At 41.7% G+C, this 24,193-nt stretch overlaps 1 protein-coding gene across 1 annotated transcript in view; it reads right to left on the bottom strand.

Annotated features, from left to right (window-relative positions):
- NTRK2 (neurotrophic receptor tyrosine kinase 2) overlaps positions 1-24,193 on the bottom strand; it is a 343,863-nt gene that overhangs the window by 252,810 nt on the left and 66,860 nt on the right. Inside the window, exons 12-14 of the mRNA XM_046664639.1 lie at positions 23,573-23,608; positions 20,727-20,827; positions 14,409-14,508 (exon numbers count right to left, since the gene is read on the bottom strand). Of these exons, the coding sequence (XP_046520595.1) occupies positions 14,409-14,508; positions 20,727-20,827; positions 23,573-23,608 (237 nt within the window). The remainder of the gene's footprint in view (positions 1-14,408; positions 14,509-20,726; positions 20,828-23,572; positions 23,609-24,193) is intronic.

Here is a 24,193-nt window from a genome sequence, read left to right on the forward strand (position 1 = left end):
GCCTTGGAGTGAACTGAGCTGCATAAAAGGAATTAGAGTGAGGGGCCTGCCTGGTGGTGTGTGGTTAAGTTCGTGCACTCCACTTTGCAGGTTCAGATCCCAGGTGAGGACCTAGCACTGCCCGTCAAGCCACGCCACGGCGATATGCCACATAAAATGGAGGAAAATTGGCACAGATGTTAGCTCAGGGCTAATCTTCCTCACAGAAAAAAATAAAAGGAATTAGAGTGAGGATGAAAAGGATTATAATAAAAACTCAAGACATAACCGAAGCCCGAGTCCTACCCATTCTGGTCTCAGGGGGCCATGGTCATGTGATAACTAACAATTGCAGCATACTGTGGGTGTCTAACGCTGGGGAAATGCAGACATCTAAGACTTTGCAAACCATCATTTCGGGGTGTGTACTGAATGCATGCGTGGACAAATGTTGGGGACTGGGAGGGGAGAGGGATCGTACTTCTAAGTAAAGCTGATCGTGAACCTGAAGTGAAATTTTCTCCACACCCTTGTTGCATGAACTTCTCTCCTCTACCCCAGAGATATCTTTTCCCCTGTCATCCTTTGTGATCAGAAACTAATTTTATACATTAATACATCAGTGTTGCCCACACTTAAGTTCTTTACACACACTTTCTCAACTGATGCCTTATCTAAAACCTTCTGTACCCTACCCTTCACTCAGAGAAGCCTTCTGAAAGCTGCAGTTCCCTATGCAGAGCTGCATCTCTGCCACTTCTCTGGTCTCTCCTACTGCTCTCCCCCCCCCCCCCCCTGCTCTGCTCCAGCCACTCTGGCCTCTGCTCTTCCTTCAACACGAAGAGCTCGCTCCAGCCTCCCTGACTTGCGCGTGCTGCTCCCTCTGCCCAGAATGCTGTTTCCTCAGGTGTCAGCAGGCTCATTCTCTCTGCCTTTGAATCTTCGCTCAAATGTCAGCTTATCAGAGAGGTCTTTCTTAATGATTTAAAAACAGCAAAACTCTCACTATCCCTCTCTTGCCTTGCTTCACATTATCCATAGTATTATGACTTGTACACAAATGTTTGCACTAGTTTTATTTTCAGTAGTCACAAACTGGAAATGCCCAAATGTCCACAAACAGGTGAATGGATAAACTAATAATGGTATATCCAAAGATAAGAATATTACTCAGCCAAAAAAAAAAAAAAAATGATGAGCTACTCATATAATATCATTGATGAATCTAAAAGTAATTATGCAACATAAAGGAAACCAGAAAAAAAAGGAGTAAACATTTTAGGATTCTAATCATGTAAATTCTAGAAAATGCAAAGGTATCTATTGTAAGGGAAAGTAAACCAATGGCTGCATGGTGGGCTGTGAGTGGCAGAGGGTGAGAGATTATAAAAGGATATGAGGCTGATATATGGTGACAGATAAGGTCATTGTCATGACCATGATGATGGCTTCACAAGTGTACACATATATCAAAACTTACCAAATAGTACACTTTAAATATGTGCAGTTTATCGCATAGGAATTATACCTCGATAAAGCTTTAAACAATGGCTCAGGATGAAAAATCTATGTATCCCCCTGATTTGGAAAGTAGGTTTGGCAACCCTATATTGACTCCACCATCTCTCTCCTCATGCCTTTGGGGGTCAGTCCTATTCAAATAATCATTTTTTAAAAATTTAAATTGAAATTAAATTATTTACTTAATATTTTTATTTAATTTTTTAGCATATTCCTTATCCTAAATAATATCATGAAACCAAGAGTATGATGTGCCAGATATATTTTTCTAATAAATTTAAATTATCAGAACTAAAGATGTTAGCCCCCGAGAATCTTCTAAAACCATCTTGGTACCACTGATGATGTATGTCCCCAGAAACACAGTGTCATTCAATGGCGGTACATATCAGTGGTAGTACATACAAGTGACAGCCAATGGCAGCTATATACCAGTGACATCCAACGGCAATACATCCTAGCGCTAACACAGTGAGTTTGGTGTGGAAATAAGTTTTATTTATTGTTATAATGTTTCTTAGTCTCACAGCATAAAACATTAAAGCTGGAGTCATGAGGCCTGGCTTCTGCCTCTGGATCTGCCACAAACCAGCTACGTAATCTTAAGTAAGTCCCTTAAGCTCTCTGGGTCCCAACATCTTCATCTCTGCAATAAAGGCTTTGAATGATTCCTAAGCTCACTGCCTGCTCTCACTGTCTTTGATTCTACCAGCGACCTCAAAGATGCAGGAGGGAATCCGAAGGAAATTAGGGCTCTGATACCTACTTACTGTTTAATCCCTGTGATGAGGAAAAAATAAAAGAATTCCCACAAGGTCTTTGCTCAATGACTGAGAAACACAAAATAAATAATATTTTATAAAATAAAGTAATATTTTTGATGTAGTAACACTAACCCATGACCCACCCAAACGTAGGCAGCCGGATACCAAATATCCATTGCCTCAAGGAGGGCTTATCAAGGTAGACCCAAAATTAAAAAGTTGAAATCCTTAAGGCCAGAATGCTCCTTTTTTTAAATGGAATCCAGTAGGTACAAGGAATGATTGAATTAGAAAAACACCATTCTGCAGCCCTTAGAAATTAAATAATTGTTTCAGGAAAAGATCAGAACTGGATATTAAGCCCATTAGGTTCATGTTTTGGGGGACGAGGACATTAGCTAGGGCCAAGCTATCACTCTACAAATTACCCACCAACTGCAAAAGGAAAAACGTATATTTACAAAGAAAAGATCTGGTGGTCGCCATCTCTAAAAAGTGATCCAACTTAGACCAACAGTGTAACAATCTGACACAATGCACTTCTAGATGTGGTACAGTCTGAAGCGCACAGCATCTCTGGGATGTTCCTCTTCCCCAAAACTTTTCACCTGAATCTAATCAAGCCTTTAGAAATAACTCCTGTCACAGGAAATACAGGAGATAAAAGACAAGTTAAAGAATCCCACCAGCAAACTATCAGACACAGCCAGAATGAAGGACAGACTACAGGACAACTGACCGGACTCTTCAAAAAGTCAGTGTCAGGAGGAAAAAAAATGGAGGTAACGTTCTAGATTGAAAGGGGCCAAAGAAACACAGTGACAAAATGCAACGCATGAACTTTGAGTTGATCCTGGTGTGAAATACAAATAGCTGTAAAAGGCACTGTTGAATAGCTGGGGAAATTTGAAGATGTACAGGTAATATCTGTTATTTCAGAGTTATTTTAACTTTCTTGGGTACAGTGATAATGGTATTAGGGTTGTGCTTTTAGGAGATTTGTGTCCTTAGTTTTAGGAGAAACATGCTGGAAAATTTAGGAGTGAAGTGACATGATGTGGGAAACTTATTTTCAAACAGCAAAATGTTAAACAGAGATTGAATCTAGATGTTGAACATGCAGATGTTCACTGTAATATTCTTTCAACTTTTCTTCGTGTAGAACATGGCATCATAAAAATTTGGAGAAAAAACAAGATCCACATGTATGACAAAAATTATTTGGAAGATGAAGTCAGGCCAAACCACTTTTCATATTCTTTCTGTATCCACGGGAAATAGGAAGTAACTTGTTTGTTTACAAGTTAAAGGAAGGCAGGAGGAGCTCGTACCCTGTCCCCTAGTCAAGTATGGGGGGTGGGGACCCATAGAACCTCTAGTCAGGGCTGGAGATTCCAAAGAAGAACCCCAAGTCCATCTTTCTGAGAGGACCTGAAAACATGGCCAAGAAGCCAGAGCAACCCCAAGTCTGTAATGGCAGGAGAGTGATAAAGCCGGGAGACCATAGTGTGTCTAGGCAGAGAGAGCCGGGGCCAGGTTCACAGCATTTCCTGTGTCCCCAAAGCTTCAAGGATGGCCTTGCAGAGAGGCATGTGAATATGGTGGAACCTGGTTAGGAACACAAGACATTACACCTGTGACTTGCCCGAACTGGTGGCTGAGGACAAGTGGGAAGAGAGACAACACAGCAGAAACCAATATTGAGAAATGACCACCAACGGCCACAAATATGCTCCTCCCATGCAGGGGCACTTCATAATCCCTGAGGCACGCACTCTGCCACCATCCAGAAACTGAAATGCCGCCTGAGGAAATGGAGAGCAGAGAGAGAGGGACCCTGACTTGATGGAACAAACGCTGAAGTCTCTGTGATTGTCCACAATTGTCTGAGATTACCCGGAATGGTAGAAGATTAAATTCCTGCCACCTAGTGCAAAAAGGACTAAAAATAGATATTTTATTGAACAGTCTGCGTGAGATATGTGCCTGCTCCATTCTCAATCCCATCCTAGACATTTAGCTATGCCTCCACCCACCGCCATGGTATCACAGGATAACCAAGATATAATGTGGTTCAATATGGATAACTCTAATGTTTCAAGGATTTATTTCAAACAAAATAACAAAGCCATGCTGTGAAGTCTAACTGGAAACAGTTTGGAAACAGTTGGGGAACTGCCCAGCTGTTGATTTGCTCCCTGAAACGCACAGCGTTGCAGAAGAGAGACCTCGGCAGGGCTGCCTCTCTGCTTGAGCTGGGATTTCAAAGCTGCCTCTGGCAGGACTCATGCTACATGCAAATTAACAGTAAACAGAGTTATTGGGAATGCCAACTAAATAAGAAATAGCTTCTGATTATAACTTAGAGGCCAGACTTTGTTGAGAAGATCACAAGTTTGAAAAGACATCCAGGGATATTTAGTATTGACCATACAGACACAATATTTCATATGTTAGTAGTAAGAAGATTGTAATTCAACAATGGAGCAAAAAAGCTATATCATTACACACCAAAATAATAATGGACATCACCAGAAGTACATGGCGGACTCTTTTTTATTTTTTTTAAAGATTGGCACCTGAGCTAACAACTGTTGCCAATCTTCTTTTTTTCCCCCTGATTTTTCTCCCCAAATCCCCCCAGCACATAGCTGCACATTCTAGTTGTGGGTGCTTCTAGTTGTGGCATGTGGGGTGCCACCTCAGCATGGCCTGATGAGCGGTGCCATGTCTATGCCCAGGATCTGAACCGGCAAAACCCTAAGCCACCAAAGCGGAGTGCGTGATCTTAACCACTCGGCCAATGGGGCTGGCCCCCATGGCAGACTCTTTTAGTGAGTATGTGATTGTTTTGAATGGTTTTGTAACAGGATGGTAGACATAAAAGCTGGAGGGGACCCTCAGATGCCTTTTGGTCCTGTACTATTATTTCTGGTCTGCACACAATTTACTCTTACAGATGATCGGGAAAGGCTCAGTTGGCTGGTTGACTCTACTCAAGTCTTGCCAGGACTACTGAAGTTGACAAGCATAACACCACCTTATTCTCAACATTCTCCCTCCCACACCAGCCCCACCCCTGAACTCAAGGCCCCTTCCTTCCTCTCTCACTAGTGGGCGCTGAGATGATTCTTCCGTCTTTAATTCAGGATGTTAATCTCTTACTAAAGACTTAAAGAATTGTGATGGAGATTCTCTCCCTCTCTCTCTCTGTCTCTCCCATTCTCTCTCCTCAGAACAATAAAGCTCCCAGATGATCACAGAAGAAGCCAATGTATTTCTACTTTTGCTCATGCCTCGAGGAAAACAAAGATCTTCCACCGCCATGTGCCTGGCCAAGCCTTGGCTTCTCTCACAGGAAATGCAGCATCTTTTCTTGGTCTACGGTTATAATCATATGGATGACAATCAATTGTATAAGGAAGAACTTATTTTCTCCAGAATCTCTATTTTCATCTCCAGCAGGCTATGAATACAGCAAAAATTAAAGTCTATTTTTGTTCGAAATCATTTTAGTAGTTGCAATATCCTCCAGGCAAAAGGGAAGCACATGCGAACAGGAGGCGCTATGAGCTCATGTTTCTAGATTAAGCTAACGGTTCTGGGGAGGCAGGGCCTTCTCCTGCCCATCCCACTCCTGCCTGCCCTTTGTGCCCCTTCCCTACGGTGACCGCTCCTCCCAAAAGAAACTAGTCAAACCAAACCAAACAATATCAAACCAATCAATAAAACAGATTTCTCATAAAGCCCCAAACAACGTAAACAGATGAATTGTTCAAATGACAATAAAATTAAGAATTTGCAATAGTTCATACATAGTGTCTTTAAGGGCTGAGGGGCTTAAAATTAGCATATGTTTCAGCAACTTTACACTCATAATACATCCCATAAAGTAGAGACGTGTTATAATGATAATTTTTCTATAAACTCAACTAATAAATCTTAAAAGACTAGTAAACACTGTATACATTTGGACATTTTTCTGCAGTTCAGACTGAGTATGAATTCACACAGGACTCTCCCCTCACTCTTGTCCTTAATGATGTATTACTGTAACGTGAATCTGAAAAATAATTACCCCTTATGGAATTAGTTCAATGAGCCAGGCACTAAACTATGCACTGATTTAGTTTTTATAATCAGCTGAGAGATGCATATTATTCCTTCATTTTACCAAAGAGGAATCTAAGATTTAGAGAGTTTAAAAATTTGCCCCAAATTATGGTTAGCAGGTGGGAGATTTGGGACGGGAACCCAAGCTCATCTGACTCGTAAATCTCCAATATTCTATCTCTACTTGCTCCTAGGATTGAAGACTTAAGAGTTAACAACTTACAAACACGAAGGATGTGCAGTGTTCAAACAGGCTGTCTTCTGAATTACCATGTGACAATTCTGCTGATTTAGAGCTAAATTTATTCCCGTAGTCATTCAGTATTCTTGCCCAAAATAAAGTAGATAAAATCAGAGCATATGTTAGAATTTAAGCCAAGTTCTTATCTGTCTTCTTCATAAATTTTGAAAAGCTTGTCCACCAACATCAGATGCTAGGAATGAGGAGGAAGAAGACCAAAAGAGGGAGCAAAGTAGAACTAGGAAGCACAGAGTGCAGAAGGACAAAATGGCAGGAGGAGAAAAAAATGGAAGGTTAAAAATCAAGAGAAATAAAGGAGAAAATAAGAAAACCAGCACATTTTCCTATTTAGGAACTCCTTTTTATTATCTTTTGTTTTTTGAGGAAGATTAGCCCTGAGCGAACATCTGCTGCCAATCCTCCTCTTTTTGCTGAGGAAGACTGGCCCTGAGCTCACATCCACCCATCTTCCTCTACTTTATATGTGACGCCTGCCACAGCATGGTGAGCCAAGCGGTGCCATGTCTGCACCCGGGATCCGAACCAGTGAACCCAGAGCCGCCGAACCAGAATGTGTGAACTTCACTGCTGCACCACTGGGCCGGCCCCTTTAGGGAGTCCTTTTTAAAGCATGCCATGCTCTGTGTAGGGAGGTCAAAGTGAGTTCACCACAGGATTTATGGAGAACCAAAAGTAACAATTTTGCCTGACTGTTAAGTATAAAATCTACTTTCTTAAGAGATTCTTTACCTTTTAGTGAAACTAGTAGCGTGGAAAGTCCCTAAACAATACTGGGCATAGTTTCCACATTACAGGCGAATCTGGGCTCTCCCCCAGTCACACTGGGCCAGTGGGATGCCCTCATGTGACAGGTAATTTAAACAGTTCAAGATCAGTGTGCTTGCAAGGCTAACGGGAGAAGGGCTACTTCCACTTCCTGTCCTGTGTGACCTGGCCAGTTCCTGGAAGTTCCACGCGCACCTTCAATATGCTGCAAAGAGTAAGCATGTTCTGCCCTCCTATAGACATAAGCCAAATGTTGGCCCTACAAGAAGTAAGAGACTTTGAAAAGGAGATCTTCACCTCACAAATATATGGGAAAAAGCTTTGTATAACATTTCCATAGTTACAGCAAAGGAACGCTTGGGCTAATTCTTTTCTTTGGATAAATTTCTAATTTGTCCAATTACTCAATAACTCTTTCAACTGAATGTCTTTTCTGAAATTTCCAAGGATTTGATTGTTATTGACAAACTTTGTTCTCTACTAAGAGAGCCCTAAGATAGACTTTAAGTCCAATCTGAAGCTGGGAGAGGGCAGCAAAAAAGGTTCCTATAAAAACTTATATTCTCTGATACTATTTTGTGAGGTTTATATAACCCGTATTATAAGAAAACCAACAAAGCTCATTATTTACTTTACAAAAAAGAGTTAATTGCTAAGTTCTTGAAAATTTCTTTTTATTAGTGGCTTTCTGATGCCAGAAAGTTAAAATAATACTGTTGGTCTCTCTGAAAATGTCACAGTAAAATTTGTTCAAATATCTTTATTCTGTATATCTCTGAAAAAGACAGGAGTACTTCACACCAAGTTATAAAAAATTTCAAAAGAACTGAAGAGCTAAGTTAAAAAAACCACACATATGGAGTAAAACTAGTAAAAGAGATATTAAAAAATATGTTTACAATCCTAGAGGGGGAAGGTCTCCCTAAGGAAGACACAAGCTTAGATGGAAAAGGACAGACTTGCTTCTATAAAGAGGTAAATCTTTTTGTTTGACCAAAGATACTATTAAAAAAAGACAAAATATTGGAAGAAAATAGAAGCAATATATATAACCAATAAAAGATTTATATATATAACATAAGGAAGTCTATAAATCAATAAGTAAAAACAAACATTTATTCTTATTCTTCACATGATAAAGATGCTTAACTTTATTATTAATCAAAATATCACTTTAACTGAATTAGCAAAAATATAAAAGATTGATAAAATCCGATGTGGATGAAAATACAAACAAAAGGATATCCTCATTCTGTTGGTGGCAGTGTAAGTTGATGAAGCATTCATGACACCTTTTCCCTCAACAATACGTTTCCAAGTATCAATCTTTCTACGTAAGGTATTATTTGAAACAATTATCTGAAGACTTGGTAAAACTCTCAGTGCCCATGGGAAGAAGAAAATAAATCAGAGTTCACCAATAATAACAGTGCAACTATTTGTATACTAATTACTAAATGCCAGGAACTTTGCCAAGCGCTTCACACACATCGACTCTGCGTTATAATGACCTTATGAAGTGGGTCTAGTTATTGCCCCTTTGCAGCCGGAAATACTGAAGCATGAAAAGAGGAGAAGCTTGCTCAAAGGCACACAGCCCGTGGTGGGCAGAGCCAACTTTCAGACCCAAGTAGCCTGAGAGCAGACTTCTCGGAAGTACTGTCAACTTGAATGCAGTGGATTCCTGGATGCTGATATGGAAAGATCTACAAGGCAAACTTGTTCCCCTTAAAAAGACGCAGACAAAATCGGTATTATCATTTCTTTATGGAACCGAAAATGAATATATTTGATTCTATAATAAGTGAAGCTATGTATTTTTTTATTTACGTAGCCATATACATTCTAGACGGTTAAAGAAGGCTATCCCCAGGAGCGGAAACGGTAGTAGGAGAGCGGGGGGAAGTGGAACTTTCACTTTAACTCTATATATTTCTAAACTGCTTAAAGTGCAAAAAACAGAAATGTATTTGTGTGTTACTGTTATAATTTTTTAACGTTATTTCTCTTTAAAAAATGGCGGCGGAGTCGGGGGGCATATGGAAAAGAGTTTATCCTTGCAGATGTTTCTACAACTGTGTTTCTGGCTTTTGGTCACATTTTTCCCTCTTTTAAAAGTTGATCCAAATATCTGTTAGACTCAACCTCCTAAACTTTCCAGAATGAATTGTTTTCAGCTCATATAAAAGGCTTTCACCTTCAACCTCTTTAGCTTTGGCCCCATTATGTTTATGACTATTTTTAAATAACAAAATTTTTGGTTGCTGTTGAAAGACATCGAGGAGATCATTTATTAGAGGAAAAATTTAACTGTGTGCCTTTAATCTGAGTTCAGAAAGCCTGGCTCTGCATTCTGAGGCAGTGTAGTTCTCTGGTCAATTGGTAACTGGAAACATCCAGAGCTCGAATAGCAGATATGAGTGCACATCAGAGGTTTACGTGCAAGGAGAGGAGGCTGCGGAGGGAATCTGCAGCCTATCAACACTGAATAACAGAAAGGGCTTCCTATTCTACTTCCTCCTGTGGGATCTCTTAGGGTCACCGAGATATTTACTCTAGAAGGAGAAATGATGCATCAGTACTTAGGGAATAAATATCACATGTGGACTTCCATCAGGAAATGCAAGTAATACAAAGCTGATGGCCTCAACTATTTGTCTCCAGTGTGACGAGTGCCAAGCCCTCTCCGCCCTTCTGGCTCCCTTATATTTTTTCCAGCCCTGTGCACCATCAGTGCCATCAGGCAGGGCTCCCAACGTGGAGCGCTCTTGGAAGGCTTGGCAGCCCCTGTGCCCCAGGATGCATCCATTTCCCCTTCGTGCGCACTTCCACATCTTCAATGAGAAAAGGGAGCCAGGAAGCAACGTGAGAGCTAAATACAAGATCTGGTCACAGCACAAGCGAGAGCATTCAAAGGCCTGGATGCCTGTTCTGTTGGCAATAAATCTGCTCTGGAAAAGTCTTTGAGCCCCTTTTCAGTGGAAATTAAAATTAAAATAAATCAGAGGCAGCCTTAAAAGAAAAGGCATAAAACTATGTATTTACTTCTAAGAGTATCGATATAGACATAGACTAAATAGATTTGTTATGCCTTTTATGCATCCATATTAAACACACACATGAATAATCTCTATACAGATGGCCAAGCACTAACAGAGGGGCTTTATTTGGGGCTTCTGTAATTATGGTAACTAGATATTCAAGCAAAAAGCAAGAGGATGGTGTAAAGGCGCAGAAATGAACATAGCAAAAAGGACTGCGGTACATTCTACCTCTTGACATCTTTACTGAAAAAGGGCTTGTGGTCTATTGGATGCCAACAACAAGAGGCTTGAAATATCAAGCTTAAAAGCATCAAGCAATAATGAAAGATAAATTCTAGGTGAACACCAAGATAAGAGCCACCATCTGGCACTTCTGCCCACTTCAGAGCTGGACAAAGACACATATTTTGAGGCCATACCTTCAAAGGCAGAGAGGCAGAAACTGAAGATGCTCACAGGCAAAAGGGAAAGCCAAAATGAACCATCCCAACTTAAACAACAACAATTGTTGAAAATAGTGTGGGAAAACCTACACATCCTAAGACATAACCTGGACAAAACGACCTCTGTCTATGGCCTTTACTTATCTGGAATAATTGGTAAAAGGGGGGTGGACTTTGATCCTGTCAGAAACTTAGAAAAGCTCCAAGATCTCTTTAACATTCATATATGAGCTGTCCTCCAAAAATTAACTATTTTCCAACCACCAAACTAAAGTGGATGAAGTTAAAAATTCTCTGTGGCCATTCATTCGGTCAATTCATATTTACTGAGTGCCAACTTTGGGCTTGGCACTGGGTAAGTAATGATGACCAAGACTAATGTGAACCCCATTGGCGTGGCGCTCACAGTTGGGGCTACATGTTCTAGAGCGCACCATGAGCACTTGGCACCGTGAATTGACAGAGCAGAGGAACAACCCCATGAGGCTTCCAGTTGAATAGCCCAGTCTCCAAAGAACACACCCCAGCTCACGGGCTGTATTCTAACACCCGGGTTTAACTCATGAGTTTGGACTTGAGAGATCACCTTCCCATGGAAGCAATGCCAACAATTATGTTTGGATTCTCAGGTCAGTCCACAAAGCTTGAGGTGCCCTGCATCCAGCTGCAACATGATTTTAAGAGGTTTCTAGTTTGTATTACCCTGGGCCCTTCAAATCAACAGTACTATATTGTAGTTTATAATCATGACGCTGCCACCACGAATTGAAACAATCGACGCTCCAGACTGAAGCATGCAATGCTGGGGATGGGTAAAAAGGTGTAAATGCCTATGGGTGCGCTGGCAGCCCTTCTTCAGCCTCAACCTGTCTCCCCAACAAGGGAATACAAATGGGGGCAGAATCTTCCAGAAGATGCTTATGAGGGCAAGGATTACATTGGGAGTATCTTCTGCACATCAGCCACCGGCCTCTCACACGGTGTCTGCAGTTCCGGCCAAGGCTACGTACATTTCATACCGCTCCTACTCAGAAATCTCAACTGACACATTTCCTAGTTGTTTCTGGAAGTATAATAGTGTTTTTACATATTCTTACCTTTTGTAAGACGTATGTTTTTCAGCAGTAATCTTGGCTCTAATAGTATTTAAAATGCATTAACATGCATTAATTTTTAAACATCACTTTTTATGCAGTTTCAATTGCCCTCATTGCATGAGCCTTATCTTATCCTCTAGATGCCCCAAAATTATCAACTCATCATCTCACTAGCAAAACAAGAACCTGGGCTTAGGCCCATTTTGTTCAAACCATGGCAGTGATAGACGTGTAGCTGAAAATAGAACAATGAACTATTCTAAACAAGTATGTGAGTCTCCAAGACAAATTTTTAAAAGAATTTTATTTACGTTTAGGAATAAGGGAGCAAAACATACGCTATAGTAGTGACTGCCTGAAGGAAGTCATTTACTGGTTCTGTGACAAGGTTAAGCAAAATCTTTCTCACAATTCATTAAGGATACCCTTAGGTTATACTCTGAAAATGTAGTGCCTTAGCTGTAGTCACCCCAAATTATCCAAGTAAAATACTGCTTCAGTCTGAGTGCCAGAGCCTCTATACGAAATACAATCTCTGCAACAAAATGTCTACCTTTTATTCTCCTCCATCACTGCGCTGTCGAGAATGTGCTCACTTTTACACATCATTCTGTCAGATGTTTTCCTAACACAAAGCTGGGGTGGACAGGGGCTCCTAAATGTTGCTCCAAGAGTTCCCAAAGCTTTTGCTGAATTCTGAAAAGGACCTGGACATATCCTCTCACTGAAAAGCTCATGAGATGAAAAATCTCAAACTAAACCCTCAAGGCGGGAAAGAGACAGGGCTGGAAGCTGGCTTTCTCCAGTAAAATCTGTGCTTGGGGACATCCACTCCAAGTGCCTCTACGGAAAGAAGTGCCGGATCAGAACAAGGAAAGCAAAAAGCCATGGTGGTAGCTGACACGCAGAGGGTGGCAGCCTGGCCTGGACATGGGTGCCAGCTGAACATGGGGACCCAGGAAGGTCTCTGAAACAGTGGGTAAGTTTGGTTTGCAATGCCTCTCCCACATCTTGTCACACTCAGAAAGAGACCTGGTAGCCCACGTTTACCCCATAGAATAGAGATTGCCGAAGAATGTGGAGGCAACAGCAGCATGAACATCCCTGGGGAACCGTTAGAAATGTCAATCTTCAGGCCCACCACAGACCTATTAAATCAGAAACTCTCGGGGTGGCCCAGAAATCTGTGTTTGCACAAGCCCTTCAGTACTTTCTGATGCAAAGTCGAGTTTGAGAACCACCACCGGGAGATTAATAAAATCACTGTAGTCAGACCCTCTCCCTTGCCTTATTTATCACTGGAGAATGACAGATCTCTCCTCCTCCAAAAGAAATGTCAGGGGTCGGCAGGCCAAGGGGGAGTCAGGAGGAGGTTTTGGGGCTTTCTTAGGCCCAATTTACCACTACTCCTGTCTGTTCATTCTGGGTTTAGGAATCTCAGTCACAGGCACCAACAAAGGGAGAGGCGAAAACGTCAGAAATAGATCCCATCCACCCCGGAGCCCAGTGTATGCTTAGCAACTGACCGCTACTTAAGCATTCAAGCAAGAACACTGATAGTACCTGCAACGTACCACACAGAGCAAGAAAACCCAGCAGCCTTTATCTGCAATGCAATTAAGACACCACTAAACCGTCTTCACAGCTTCCTCAAGCTAGTGGCTACTTCCCAGAGACCATACCAAATTCAACAATAAATATTAGTGAACACATAAGTTGAAACTCAGAGCAAATGCTTTTAAATCACTACAACTCTTGGCTATTTATATAACAGGAACATTTAAACAAGTTTGCCCCCTAAAATGAATTCTCAATCATCTAAAAGAGACCCATGATCTCTTCTTGGGTAACGCAGTGCCTAATTTTTAATCGAACACTGGGAACTTTTGCATTAAAAAATCCCCATTCGTTTGCAAAGCTTTGATGTACCTCCAATGGCTCTTCTTATTCTGCCTCCCAACACTGTTCGAATTTCAAAAGATGAGAATCTGAAGAAGCAGCAGCAACACCAAAAGCATGCCACAGACGACCTGGAAGTCAAGTGTACAGCAGAAAGGACCTTTCTCCACAAAATACACGTGTCCATAACCAGCCTACCGCCACTGGGCCTCGCCTGCCTTTCTGAAGCAAAAGGAAAACTCAGGCAGTGTTGCCTGTATCATTATTCGTCACTTGATACTCAAGAAACCAGTTCTGTGTCTTCTGGGACAAGGATCCTCATTGGAAAGTGGGCAGTGCTGAGTAATCAACATTATTTTGCTCTTTCTTGATTTGTAGTATCATATTCTTGTTGCTATTTTTTCAGCCTTAAAACCCAGTCCTCGTAAATCTAGCTGCTTCCTTCTTTACTGGTAATTAGCATTAGTCATAAGCCAAAAATTATTCCACAGAAGAAGTAAAATAAACACAGCCCTTCTTACCTTTCATGCCAAACTTGGAGTGTCTTGCCAACTTCAACAGAAACAGCATTACCAGCAGACAAAATCCCACTACAGATGCAATGACCACCACAGCATAGACCTGGAGAAAGGACCAGAGGGCAGTTATGGCCTTGCTGACCAGTTCCCTACACCCAGATGATAATGATGATGATGGTGACAGTTAATATTTATCGGATGCTTGCTACTCGCTCTTCTAAGAGCTTTATGTGTATCAATTCACTTAACCCTCAACAACCCTATAATGAAGTATGTAGGTCCTGTTATTACCCCTGCTTTACAAATGAGAAAATCTAAGTTAAAGCTTATAAAAATGGAGGTCCAATTGATATTAGAGATATAGATATTACATATATCTATTTCTCTCTCCTCTATCGACCTACCTACTTACCTACCCATCTGGAGAGAGAAGAGAAAAGCAGCGTATATGAAACAGGAATGACAAAATACTGATAATTTTTGAAGTTGGTGACAGATACAGTGGGGTTCATTTTGCTGTTCTCTCTACCGTTGTGCATGTTTGAAAAGTGTCCATAATAAAAGATTTTTTAAGCTGGTTGTTGTTGCTCTTAGACGTTGGGGTGCCCTGCAGCAGTGAGCAGGCCTGGAAGGGAGCAGGAGGGCACTGGTGGGTGAGTTCAGCTTGTGAGAGCTCATTGGGCTGTAGACTTATGATACGTGCACTTTTATATACGTACGAGAGAGGTGAATACAAAGTTTTTTTAAATTTAAAAATGCAATTACAAGATGTGGATTCTACAAGCAGAGGAGTAGATGCAGACCTGTGTGAATCCTGTCGCACCCTGAGCTGCAGATGACAGAGGCACAAGTGCATAACGCTAAGTACATATTAACACTTTAGAAATAAAGATGGAAGCGGACCTGTGAACCGCCTTCCATTCCTGCTGCTCACCCCAAGTGGTCCTGCTTCCAAAAAAAGTTTGATTCTCTAAACCAGGAGTTGGCAACCTTGCTGTAAAGGGTCAGATAGGAAATATTTTAGGCTTTGGGGGCCATACAGCCTCCGGTGCAACTACTCAGCTCTGCTGGTCGAGCATGAAAGCAGGCAGACAGCATGTGAGCAAATGTGCACAGCTGTGCTCCAGTACAACCTCATTTGCAAAAACAGATGGACAGCAGATTCAGACAGTGTGCCGACTCCTGCTCTAAACTGTCTTAGATGTCCACGCTGACTTAGATGCTCAAGCTTCTCTGTTTGTTTTAATCTGCATAACAATCCTTAAGACAGATATCATTATCTCCATCTACAGTAATCATTGGTGCTGTTTCCCAAACATTTCTGTTTTTCTCTGTTTCTCTTCGTAGGACTCACTTCCTGGCTTCTTTATGATGAGATGGGTTCATGTGACTAGTTCTGGCCAATGAGTTGAGACTTGCATCACTGCCAGGCAGAGGACCTCATTGCTACTGTGAGATCTTAGATTTAGGCAGTGGTTCTCAACCAGGGATAATGATGCACCCAGGGGATGTTTGGCAATTTGTGGTTGTCACAATGAGGGAGAAGGTGCTACTGGCATCAAACGGGTCAAGGCCAGGGATGCTGCTAAACATCTTCCAGTGCCCAGAACAGCGTCTCACAATGAGGAATTATTCATCCCCAAATGTCATAGGGCCAAGGTGAACAAACCCTGCTCTCGGGCTGTCTTTGTCTCTGCCATAATAAATACTAAGTTTCTAAAAAGTGGCTGCCTTGTCAGCCTGGTCTTGGAATGAGGATGAGGCTGACAGAGCTCCCAGACAATACATGTAATCAAGCAAGAAATAAAGCCTTGTTGTTTTAACCCACTAAAACTTGGGGATTTTTGTTACTGCAGCATAGCTTATCCTGATCGATACCCTCATCTCACAGTGAGAGGCAGTAAAGAGTGGCGATTAAGAACATGGGTTCTTCCTGGTTTTGAAATTTAGATTTACTACTTATTAGCTGCATGACTTCAGAATTACTTAAGCTCTCAGCATCTCATAATCCTCCTGGGTAAAATAGGGAATGTAATAATTCTACCTTTCAGGTTGTTATAAATCCTCAAAGAGTTAATGCAGATAATAGGCTTAGAACAGCAGCTACTACAATATATAATAAATCAATGTTGGCTGTGATGATGATTATGATGATGAAAAACTGAGATTTAGAAAAAAATAAAGAAGCAGTCCAAGGTCACACCTCTCAAGCTTGGGATTCGAACCAAAGTCTGCCCAAGTATAAAGCTGTGATCTGTCCATTACATGGTCTCTCCAAAGCACGTGGCTGAGAATGAAGGCAGGATAATAAAAACACACGGCTAATCCTCCTGCAGCACCTTCTCTGGTGTCAGACGAGGACAGCATTAAATACGTCACAAAGCACAGAAAAGAGTGCACGCCAAGACCTGGCCAGGGCTGAGCAAAGGTGTGCCAATTCTCTGCTCTGAACGTCAGCGGTGAGTGCCCTCCCAGAGGAGGCTTCCGCCGACGTTTGAGGACAGACAAACTCTGACTCCACGGCCCATCTATAGACAGAGCGGTGGCGATTCCTAAAAGGCCAATATGGGTCAACTTGCTCTGACCAAAACTATTTCTCTCTAAATTACCTAATGATTTGGGGTGTTTTGTTAAATCTTTATTTCTAACTAACATTTTCATGGGAAACAGATCGTGGTATTTTAGCTCTAAGTTTCTCTTCCTTATAATTAAACTCTATACTTCTACAGATAGAAGGGGGATACCTAAACGAACAAGTTCCAACTCTATGGTATAGATGAGGAAACTGGGATGGAGAGAGGTTAGGGGACTTCCCTGAGGCCCAGACCTCTGTGGTACCAACGTATAGTCTTGTACCACTTTGGAAAGCACAAGCCTGGCATCCAGGAGACCCGGGTCCCTGAGTTTGCGGGATACCTTGCCTTTACCAGCTGTGAGAGCAACCGATGCTTCACTTCTCCAAGCCTCCGTTTCCTCATTTGCACATGGGGATAATAACTGCTGCCCAGCCTTCTTGAGATCCTTATAGGATGTTTAAGTCAACCTGGAAATGGGCAGGGGTTCTACTGCTGAAGAGCAGCTAATAATCCACTGAAAAATACTGAAACCTATTGAAGCAGTTCTCAATACATGGAATCCTTTAATAAAGACTCCTGTGATGATAAGAAGAATCACTTCCTCAAAAGGAGATTGTGTGATAAACACAGAGCTTTGCGTGTTATACGTGTGTTCAGACGGCTGTGGTCTCTACCTGGGAGACAGGCAGAGGTGAGTTTACGTTTGTTTGGTCGGTCGGTTGGTTGTTCGATTGTTTTTTATCTGAGGATATCTCTTAGCACAGAAAAACGAGGTGCCCTCCTCCAAAAATCCAGCAAGATTCGTGAGGAGCCCTTGCTGGAACACCAAGGTGTTTGAGTCTGTCTTCAAAGGCTCTGACAACACCTTTACCCTTCGTATCAGCTCCCTGCCTCTGACACTTTTCTAGTCTAATGGTCCTGGGATCAGGGACTGTTTATGTATCAAATATCAGATCCACTCACAAGTTTTAAATTTTCTTTAAACTTCTACAAAACATTGCCTTGCACCTCTCATGCAGATTTCCCAGAAGGCCTCAGGTGGAGCCACAATGTACAAACTTTCAACAAAGATTATTTTCAATGATCTTGCCTCCCAGCGACCCAATCAATTCAAACATCATTGAGATACGCCAACTTGGGGCTTGCATTTAGCATTTGAGTGCAAAAGAAAAAACTGAAGTTGGCATATATTTTTAGTAACTAGGATACATACACATCTGTGGGCTTAACAGATGCCGCTCGTATTCCTTCTGTATACGAACAACTTTCTCCCACCAAGAATCATTAAGCGGTTGGGTATGAGAGTAACAATGGAGATGAGTGTGCAAGGCAGGGAGGGGAAAACATGCTGCAGGTGTCTTAGCATGGCCTTTGTCCTTGCCACTTCAATGCAATGCACACAGCCCGCTGTGGGAGCGCATGTGTGTGTCTCCACAGACTGAATGTGCACATTTTGAGTTGCAGCTGAGCTGCGTCTGTTTATGAGGCTCCCCTTCCCACCCCTGGCCCTGGTTTAAACACAAACACATCTCTTTGTTACTGCACCAGACCCCTCACTCATCACCCCACTTCCAATCTCTCTGTTCTGCATGCAGCCATTCTACCCTGTTCATCGTTAGTCTAACCCGTCTACAGTTCTTACTGAGGACCCCGGGGGCCAGGCACTAGTCTAGGGACTAGGGGTACAGCTGGAAAAACACTGACTCGGTTGCCTATACTAAGAATCTTATGAAAGAATCCAGGAAAGGGGAAAAGACATCAAATAAGTACACAAATAAGCAAAGTAATTACAGACGATAATAACTGCTCAGAAGAAAATGAAGCAGGTGATGGCTGCCTGCTGACTATCCCAGCTAAAGCCATGTGATGACTGACAGGAAGTGCATGCCTTCTAGAGGGAGCAGCATTATAAAGGCTGTGAGACAAGAGTAAGGCCAGAACATGCAAGAGGGCATTAAAAAAAGACAGGTGATAAGCAATGAGAGATGTGGGAGATGAAGTCAGAGAGACAGAGGAGGGCAAGATGTGTGGGGCCTTGTGAGCCGCCACGAGGAGTTGGGCTTTTATAATAAAAGTTTTATTACAATTGCATTGGGAAGACTCTGAGAAGGATAATAAGAGTCATCCAGTTTGTGCTCTAAAAAGGTCACTTGGCCTGCTGTGTGGAGAAAGGCAGGAAGATCACAAGAGTGGGGGGCGGGGCACGTAGGAGGCTGCAGAGTCTCCGGGAACAAGCAATTGTGGCAAACTTTCCCTGTAAAGGGCCACATAGTAAGTGTTTCCAGCTCTGCAGGCCATACAGTCTTTGCAGCAACTACTCCACTTGCCATTGTAGCACCAAAGTAGCCACAGATGATATGCAAACAGACATGACTGCGTTCCAATCAAACTTTATTTATGGACGCTGACATTTGAATTTCATAAAATGTTCACGTGTCACAAAAATCACTCTTCTTTTGAATTTTTTCAAACCACTTAAAAATGTAAAAACTATTCTTAGCCTGCAGACCACATACACCCAGGCGGCAGCGGCATGGGGTGGCCTGTGAGTGGCGCTGGGATGGGGACACAGGCAGCGGGTGGGTTAGGAGTGGAGGAGGAGGCGGGGCTCACAGCACGTGGGATGGAGAGGGGAGAAGGCACAGAGGCTGCCCAGGCTCTGCTGGGAGCCCACAGCCCACAGAGCAGCCCCGCCATCCTGGCATGGCCTCCGACATGCAGTGAATCCAAGCCCCTGCCCTGTGTTCCCAGGCCTTGCGACCATCTGCACCAACCTTGCCACAGCCTGCCGCCCTTCTTCCTGCTAACCTTCCCGTCAAGACTGTTTTCCAGTCTGCAAGCTCTTGTCCACCCACCCAAAATGCCCTTCCTTCCCGTTCCTTCGTGTCTTACACAGGCCGCGCAAAATGCTGCCTGTCCCTCCAAGATGTCTGCGGCTCTTGCAGCAGGAAGGAGCGAGCACCTGGCTCTGTTTCCACCTTTCCCATCACATTCCTCAGCCTCTCTTTGTGTTTTAGGTGCTAGTGTTCATTGACATCTCAGGTCTCTGAACGAAGTATGAGCTCCTAAAGGAAGACTTGGTATTTAGCTATAATTTTATATCCTCCCACTGCCAGTCCCTTCCAGAACCTACTAGATTCCTTACATTTGGTGGGCACTGAAAGTTTCATTAAAATATTTAAGGAGGGGGCCAGCCCCTTGGCCTAGTGGTTAAGTTCAGTACACTGTGCATCATAGGCCTGGGTTCGTGGGTTTGCAGGTTTGGATCCTGGCCACAGACCTACACCACTCATTAGCCATGCTGTGGTGGTGACCCACATGTTAAAACTAGAGGAAGACTGGCACAGACGTTAGCTCAGGGCTAATCTTCCTCAACAAAAAAAAAATTTAAGGAGACAGCTGTGAAGCTGTGGAAGACAGGAGTAATTATTCATGTCCCTGAAGGAGAAAGCTGATTTCTTGCTCATCTAGATAACCTTTCGAAGGACAGGTACTTAAATTAGGAACCACTAGCAATTAAAGCGGCACACAAGAGGAGAAGCAATGAACTCAGAGGCTACAGTTGACCTTTATCACTTCTCTTAAACCTTTCGATCAATTCCTCCAAACTTCAACGTCCTATTTACACCTGAACGATAAACATGTTTTGTTGAAACACATGCACTGAAGCAGCTCTCCTCCTCCAACATTGAAGCCTCCAGAGTACTCAGAGCCAATCTAGGAGACAGCTCTTTACCCCACTCACCGAGAGGTGTTCCCGACCGGTATTGTCAGCAACGTCTGTGGAAGGGATGTTGTTACTTCTGTTCGTGGTGTCCCCAATGTCATTTGCTGCAGTCCCATAATCTTAAATTGGAGAAAAGGGAAAGAGAAGGAAGCATGAAGTTGTCATTAGGCTGCCAACAAACACGAGGCCACAGTTTGACCCAGAATGAAGCAAGACAAATGGCAAAGATTCCAAACCACTGACAGCCTGGCTGGGGAGGAGCAGGACCTGGCTGTTGAGTTAAATCCATTGTAGCATAGAGACAGCGTGATGCCAAAATTGGATGCAACCTACATCTTTACATCACTGTTTTGTTGGTCAGATTCTAAACCAGGTTTAGAGTTTTTCTTTGCACATAAGAATATAGCCCTTTTTAATGAAGTACCTAATACAAATGTGAAAGAGAATCGATCATCTAAGAGCCACAGATTTGTAGACCTGGAATGGTTTTCAAGAGATTAAGTCTAACTGCCAGTTTTACAGCTGGAGAATGTCAGCTGAGGAAAATTAAATGACTAGTCTAAGGTCACCTGAGAAGAAGGTGGCAGAGCCCAGACATGAACCTAACTTGAAATCAGCAACACTGATTCCCAGGGCAGATGCATCTTATTTGAGGACGAGGCAGCGACTCGAGATGAAATGTGGAAGCAGCATCGATGTGGAACTTGGGTCCCCATAGGAACTTTTTTGAAGAGTTCTGAATCACCAATATTTCAGATTCAGAATTAATAGATAGGGAACTGCATGAACACAACATCTAGAATTGTAAGGATATGTTGCCAAATTAGCATGTCTCAAATGTAGCTGTCAACTTTTGAATCAATTTTAGTCTACATGGATCAGGATAGAAATAAGTGACTGATTTGTTTTGTGGATAGCCAAAATTTTATTAATAATATTACATATAAAAGGTCATAGAAAATTCTTGGTAAACTTATTGCAGACAATACTGTTTATAAATGTTTGGTATTTTTATTCTAAATAGATATCATGCCTTCAATATCCATCCTAAACAAACAAGCTCATCAAGTGAGCCTGGGCTCAACTTCCTTTGGTAAAATTATCATGTTGGCCTCAGGGCAACCAATATAAATTGCATTTTTATTAACAGTGTTCCTTTGAATGTGAATGAAAAGCAACAGAAAAAGCATCTATTTTCTATCAGTTTGCTGTTTTATTAACTCCAAAACTACATTCTCACCATTTCCATTTTGAATATATTAAAACTTAATTTCAAGCACTAAGAGCGAGCATTTATTTGCATATTTTTCCCACTTCATATTAAATCCAGCCACTCATGCCAAATTAAATCCTTAGAGAATCTATGGTTTAATATCATGACTTTTTGACCCAAAGATCCAAAGTGGGATCTGAACTCAATAGGAAGATAACATTTTTAATGTCTTGAAGTTACCGCAAAGAAGTCTAAAACATAATTTTAAAATGTAAAATCACAATTTAAACGTATTGCTCTGTGACATGATTTGAGATGCTCTTCCTTTAAACTATATCAAGACAAATAAAAACAAAAATACACAAATCACATGCAGAAAAATCATCCAAACCACAGTGTGAAGGATATGTAGCTTAACATGCACAAAGTGGGTAGAGACAAGATAATTCCCCAGTTAAAAATAGCTCAAGTTAAATACACACACATATAATAAACATATAAACACAGAATCATTTTTTAGAAAAAATAAAATGTCAATGTGTATATATAAATATAAAATTAAGGAATAGAATATTCTATAAAGTAAAGGTATAAATATAACATTTTAGTTCATCCAACTTTTAATCAACCTTAAATTTCAAGCCAAGTCTTGAAATTTAGCCTGCCACTTGCCCAAACAGAAGCCTCCTAGTCATGAAGGTTGTTTGAAAATCTATTAAAGATGGGTTTTCACACCTAGTAAAACATCCCCGGCATTCAATTAAAATAGCAAAATATAGATAAGGTATTCCCTTAAAAGCTAATACAATGGACCTTTTGGTTTCTCCTCTTCCACATTCCTGAAAGAACCCCATTTTATTTCAAAGGTTTACCACATCCTCCTGGGAAGCTGATCTAAACTCCAGGGGTGGGTCTAGTCAGTCAAGGGTTAACCCATGGTTCCTATCAGTAATAGAGGCAAGAGCGGCCCATAACCCAACTGGGTCTTGAATCTGATTCCAGGAGGGCTCTGTGCAGGTTGCTGGGGAAGTTCTCTTTCTTCTGGGACACTTTCAGGAGCTCTCCCTTTTCTCCCATCCATGTGGATGACAGCACAGATGACAGCAGGGCTTCATCTCTTAACCATAGGGGGACCAGCCTTCAGTGAAGCCGGCACAATGGACAGGGGGTGTGGGTATGAAAAAAACTTGAGTCCTTGATGACATACTTGAGCTGCTGGTTTAACCAACTCTAAAGCATGCCCTGCCTTGGAGGTTTCTGCCTGCGAGCCAAACTTCCTTATTACACAAGAAACATAATTTTGAATTGAGTTTACTGTCATAGCCAGAAACTGATACACCTCCCTTTTCTTGGTAGTCATAGCTTTTAAACAGGTAATTAGTTCCCAATTACGGAAACAAAATGTCTGTTACAGCAGAATGGATTTACCACTTCCAAGAACAGAGCATGAGAGAGAAAATGCTATTTACAGGCACTGGAAATATCAAGGGAAGACAGCCGTCAATATTGAATGATTTTTGAAATATTATTTGACCCATGTAATGCTTGAGGTGTATATTTAACTGAGCTTAAAGGTCTTCTTTTAGTTGATTGATTTCATTCTAGACAAACATTTTTAAAAAATACAAAATAAAGACAACATGATAGCTACCTTCATAAATTACATCAGGATAATTTGGATTTGTACCTAAAAAGCAAAACAAAGCAAAGATTTGTAAGTATGCATTTGGTGTTAAAAAATTACTAACTTAATACCCACTAAAATGAGCTAAATATATATTGAAGTTTTCGTGACTGAGTAGATTGTTTGATAGGACAGGCAGATAACCTGAAATTCTTGGTTTGCTTCATGTTAATTCTGTTCCCTCCCAGTGCCACCACCTCTACCCCTCTGAGAAAGAAAACAGAAGAACAAACGGAAATCGCAGATCACTTTAGCTGAAAAAACTTCAGCAATGAACGAATCATGAACATTTCTTTTTTGCACCACTTCTGTTTTAAAGTGGGCCATTTTAATTGCAATTTTGCATTTTTGTTCCAGAGACAGATCATTTCTGTACCACTTTTGCTATTCTCTGATGGTTTGGGGTTATGTTCAAACTATGGTGAGGCAGGTCGATTTGTGTTCACAAACATATCATTAACCAGCCTGTATAATGATATTTAAAGCACAATTTTGTTCTCCCCTTAGTCTTTGGTGGGGGGGGGGGGGTGTCCAAGGCTAAATAAACCCTTTTGTTTGCCCTAATACGACACAGAAAACTAAATGCTG

Source organism: Equus quagga, chromosome 6 (genome assembly GCF_021613505.1).
Source record: "Equus quagga isolate Etosha38 chromosome 6, UCLA_HA_Equagga_1.0, whole genome shotgun sequence".
In the NCBI taxonomy this organism is placed as follows: Eukaryota; Metazoa; Chordata; class Mammalia; order Perissodactyla; family Equidae; genus Equus; species Equus quagga.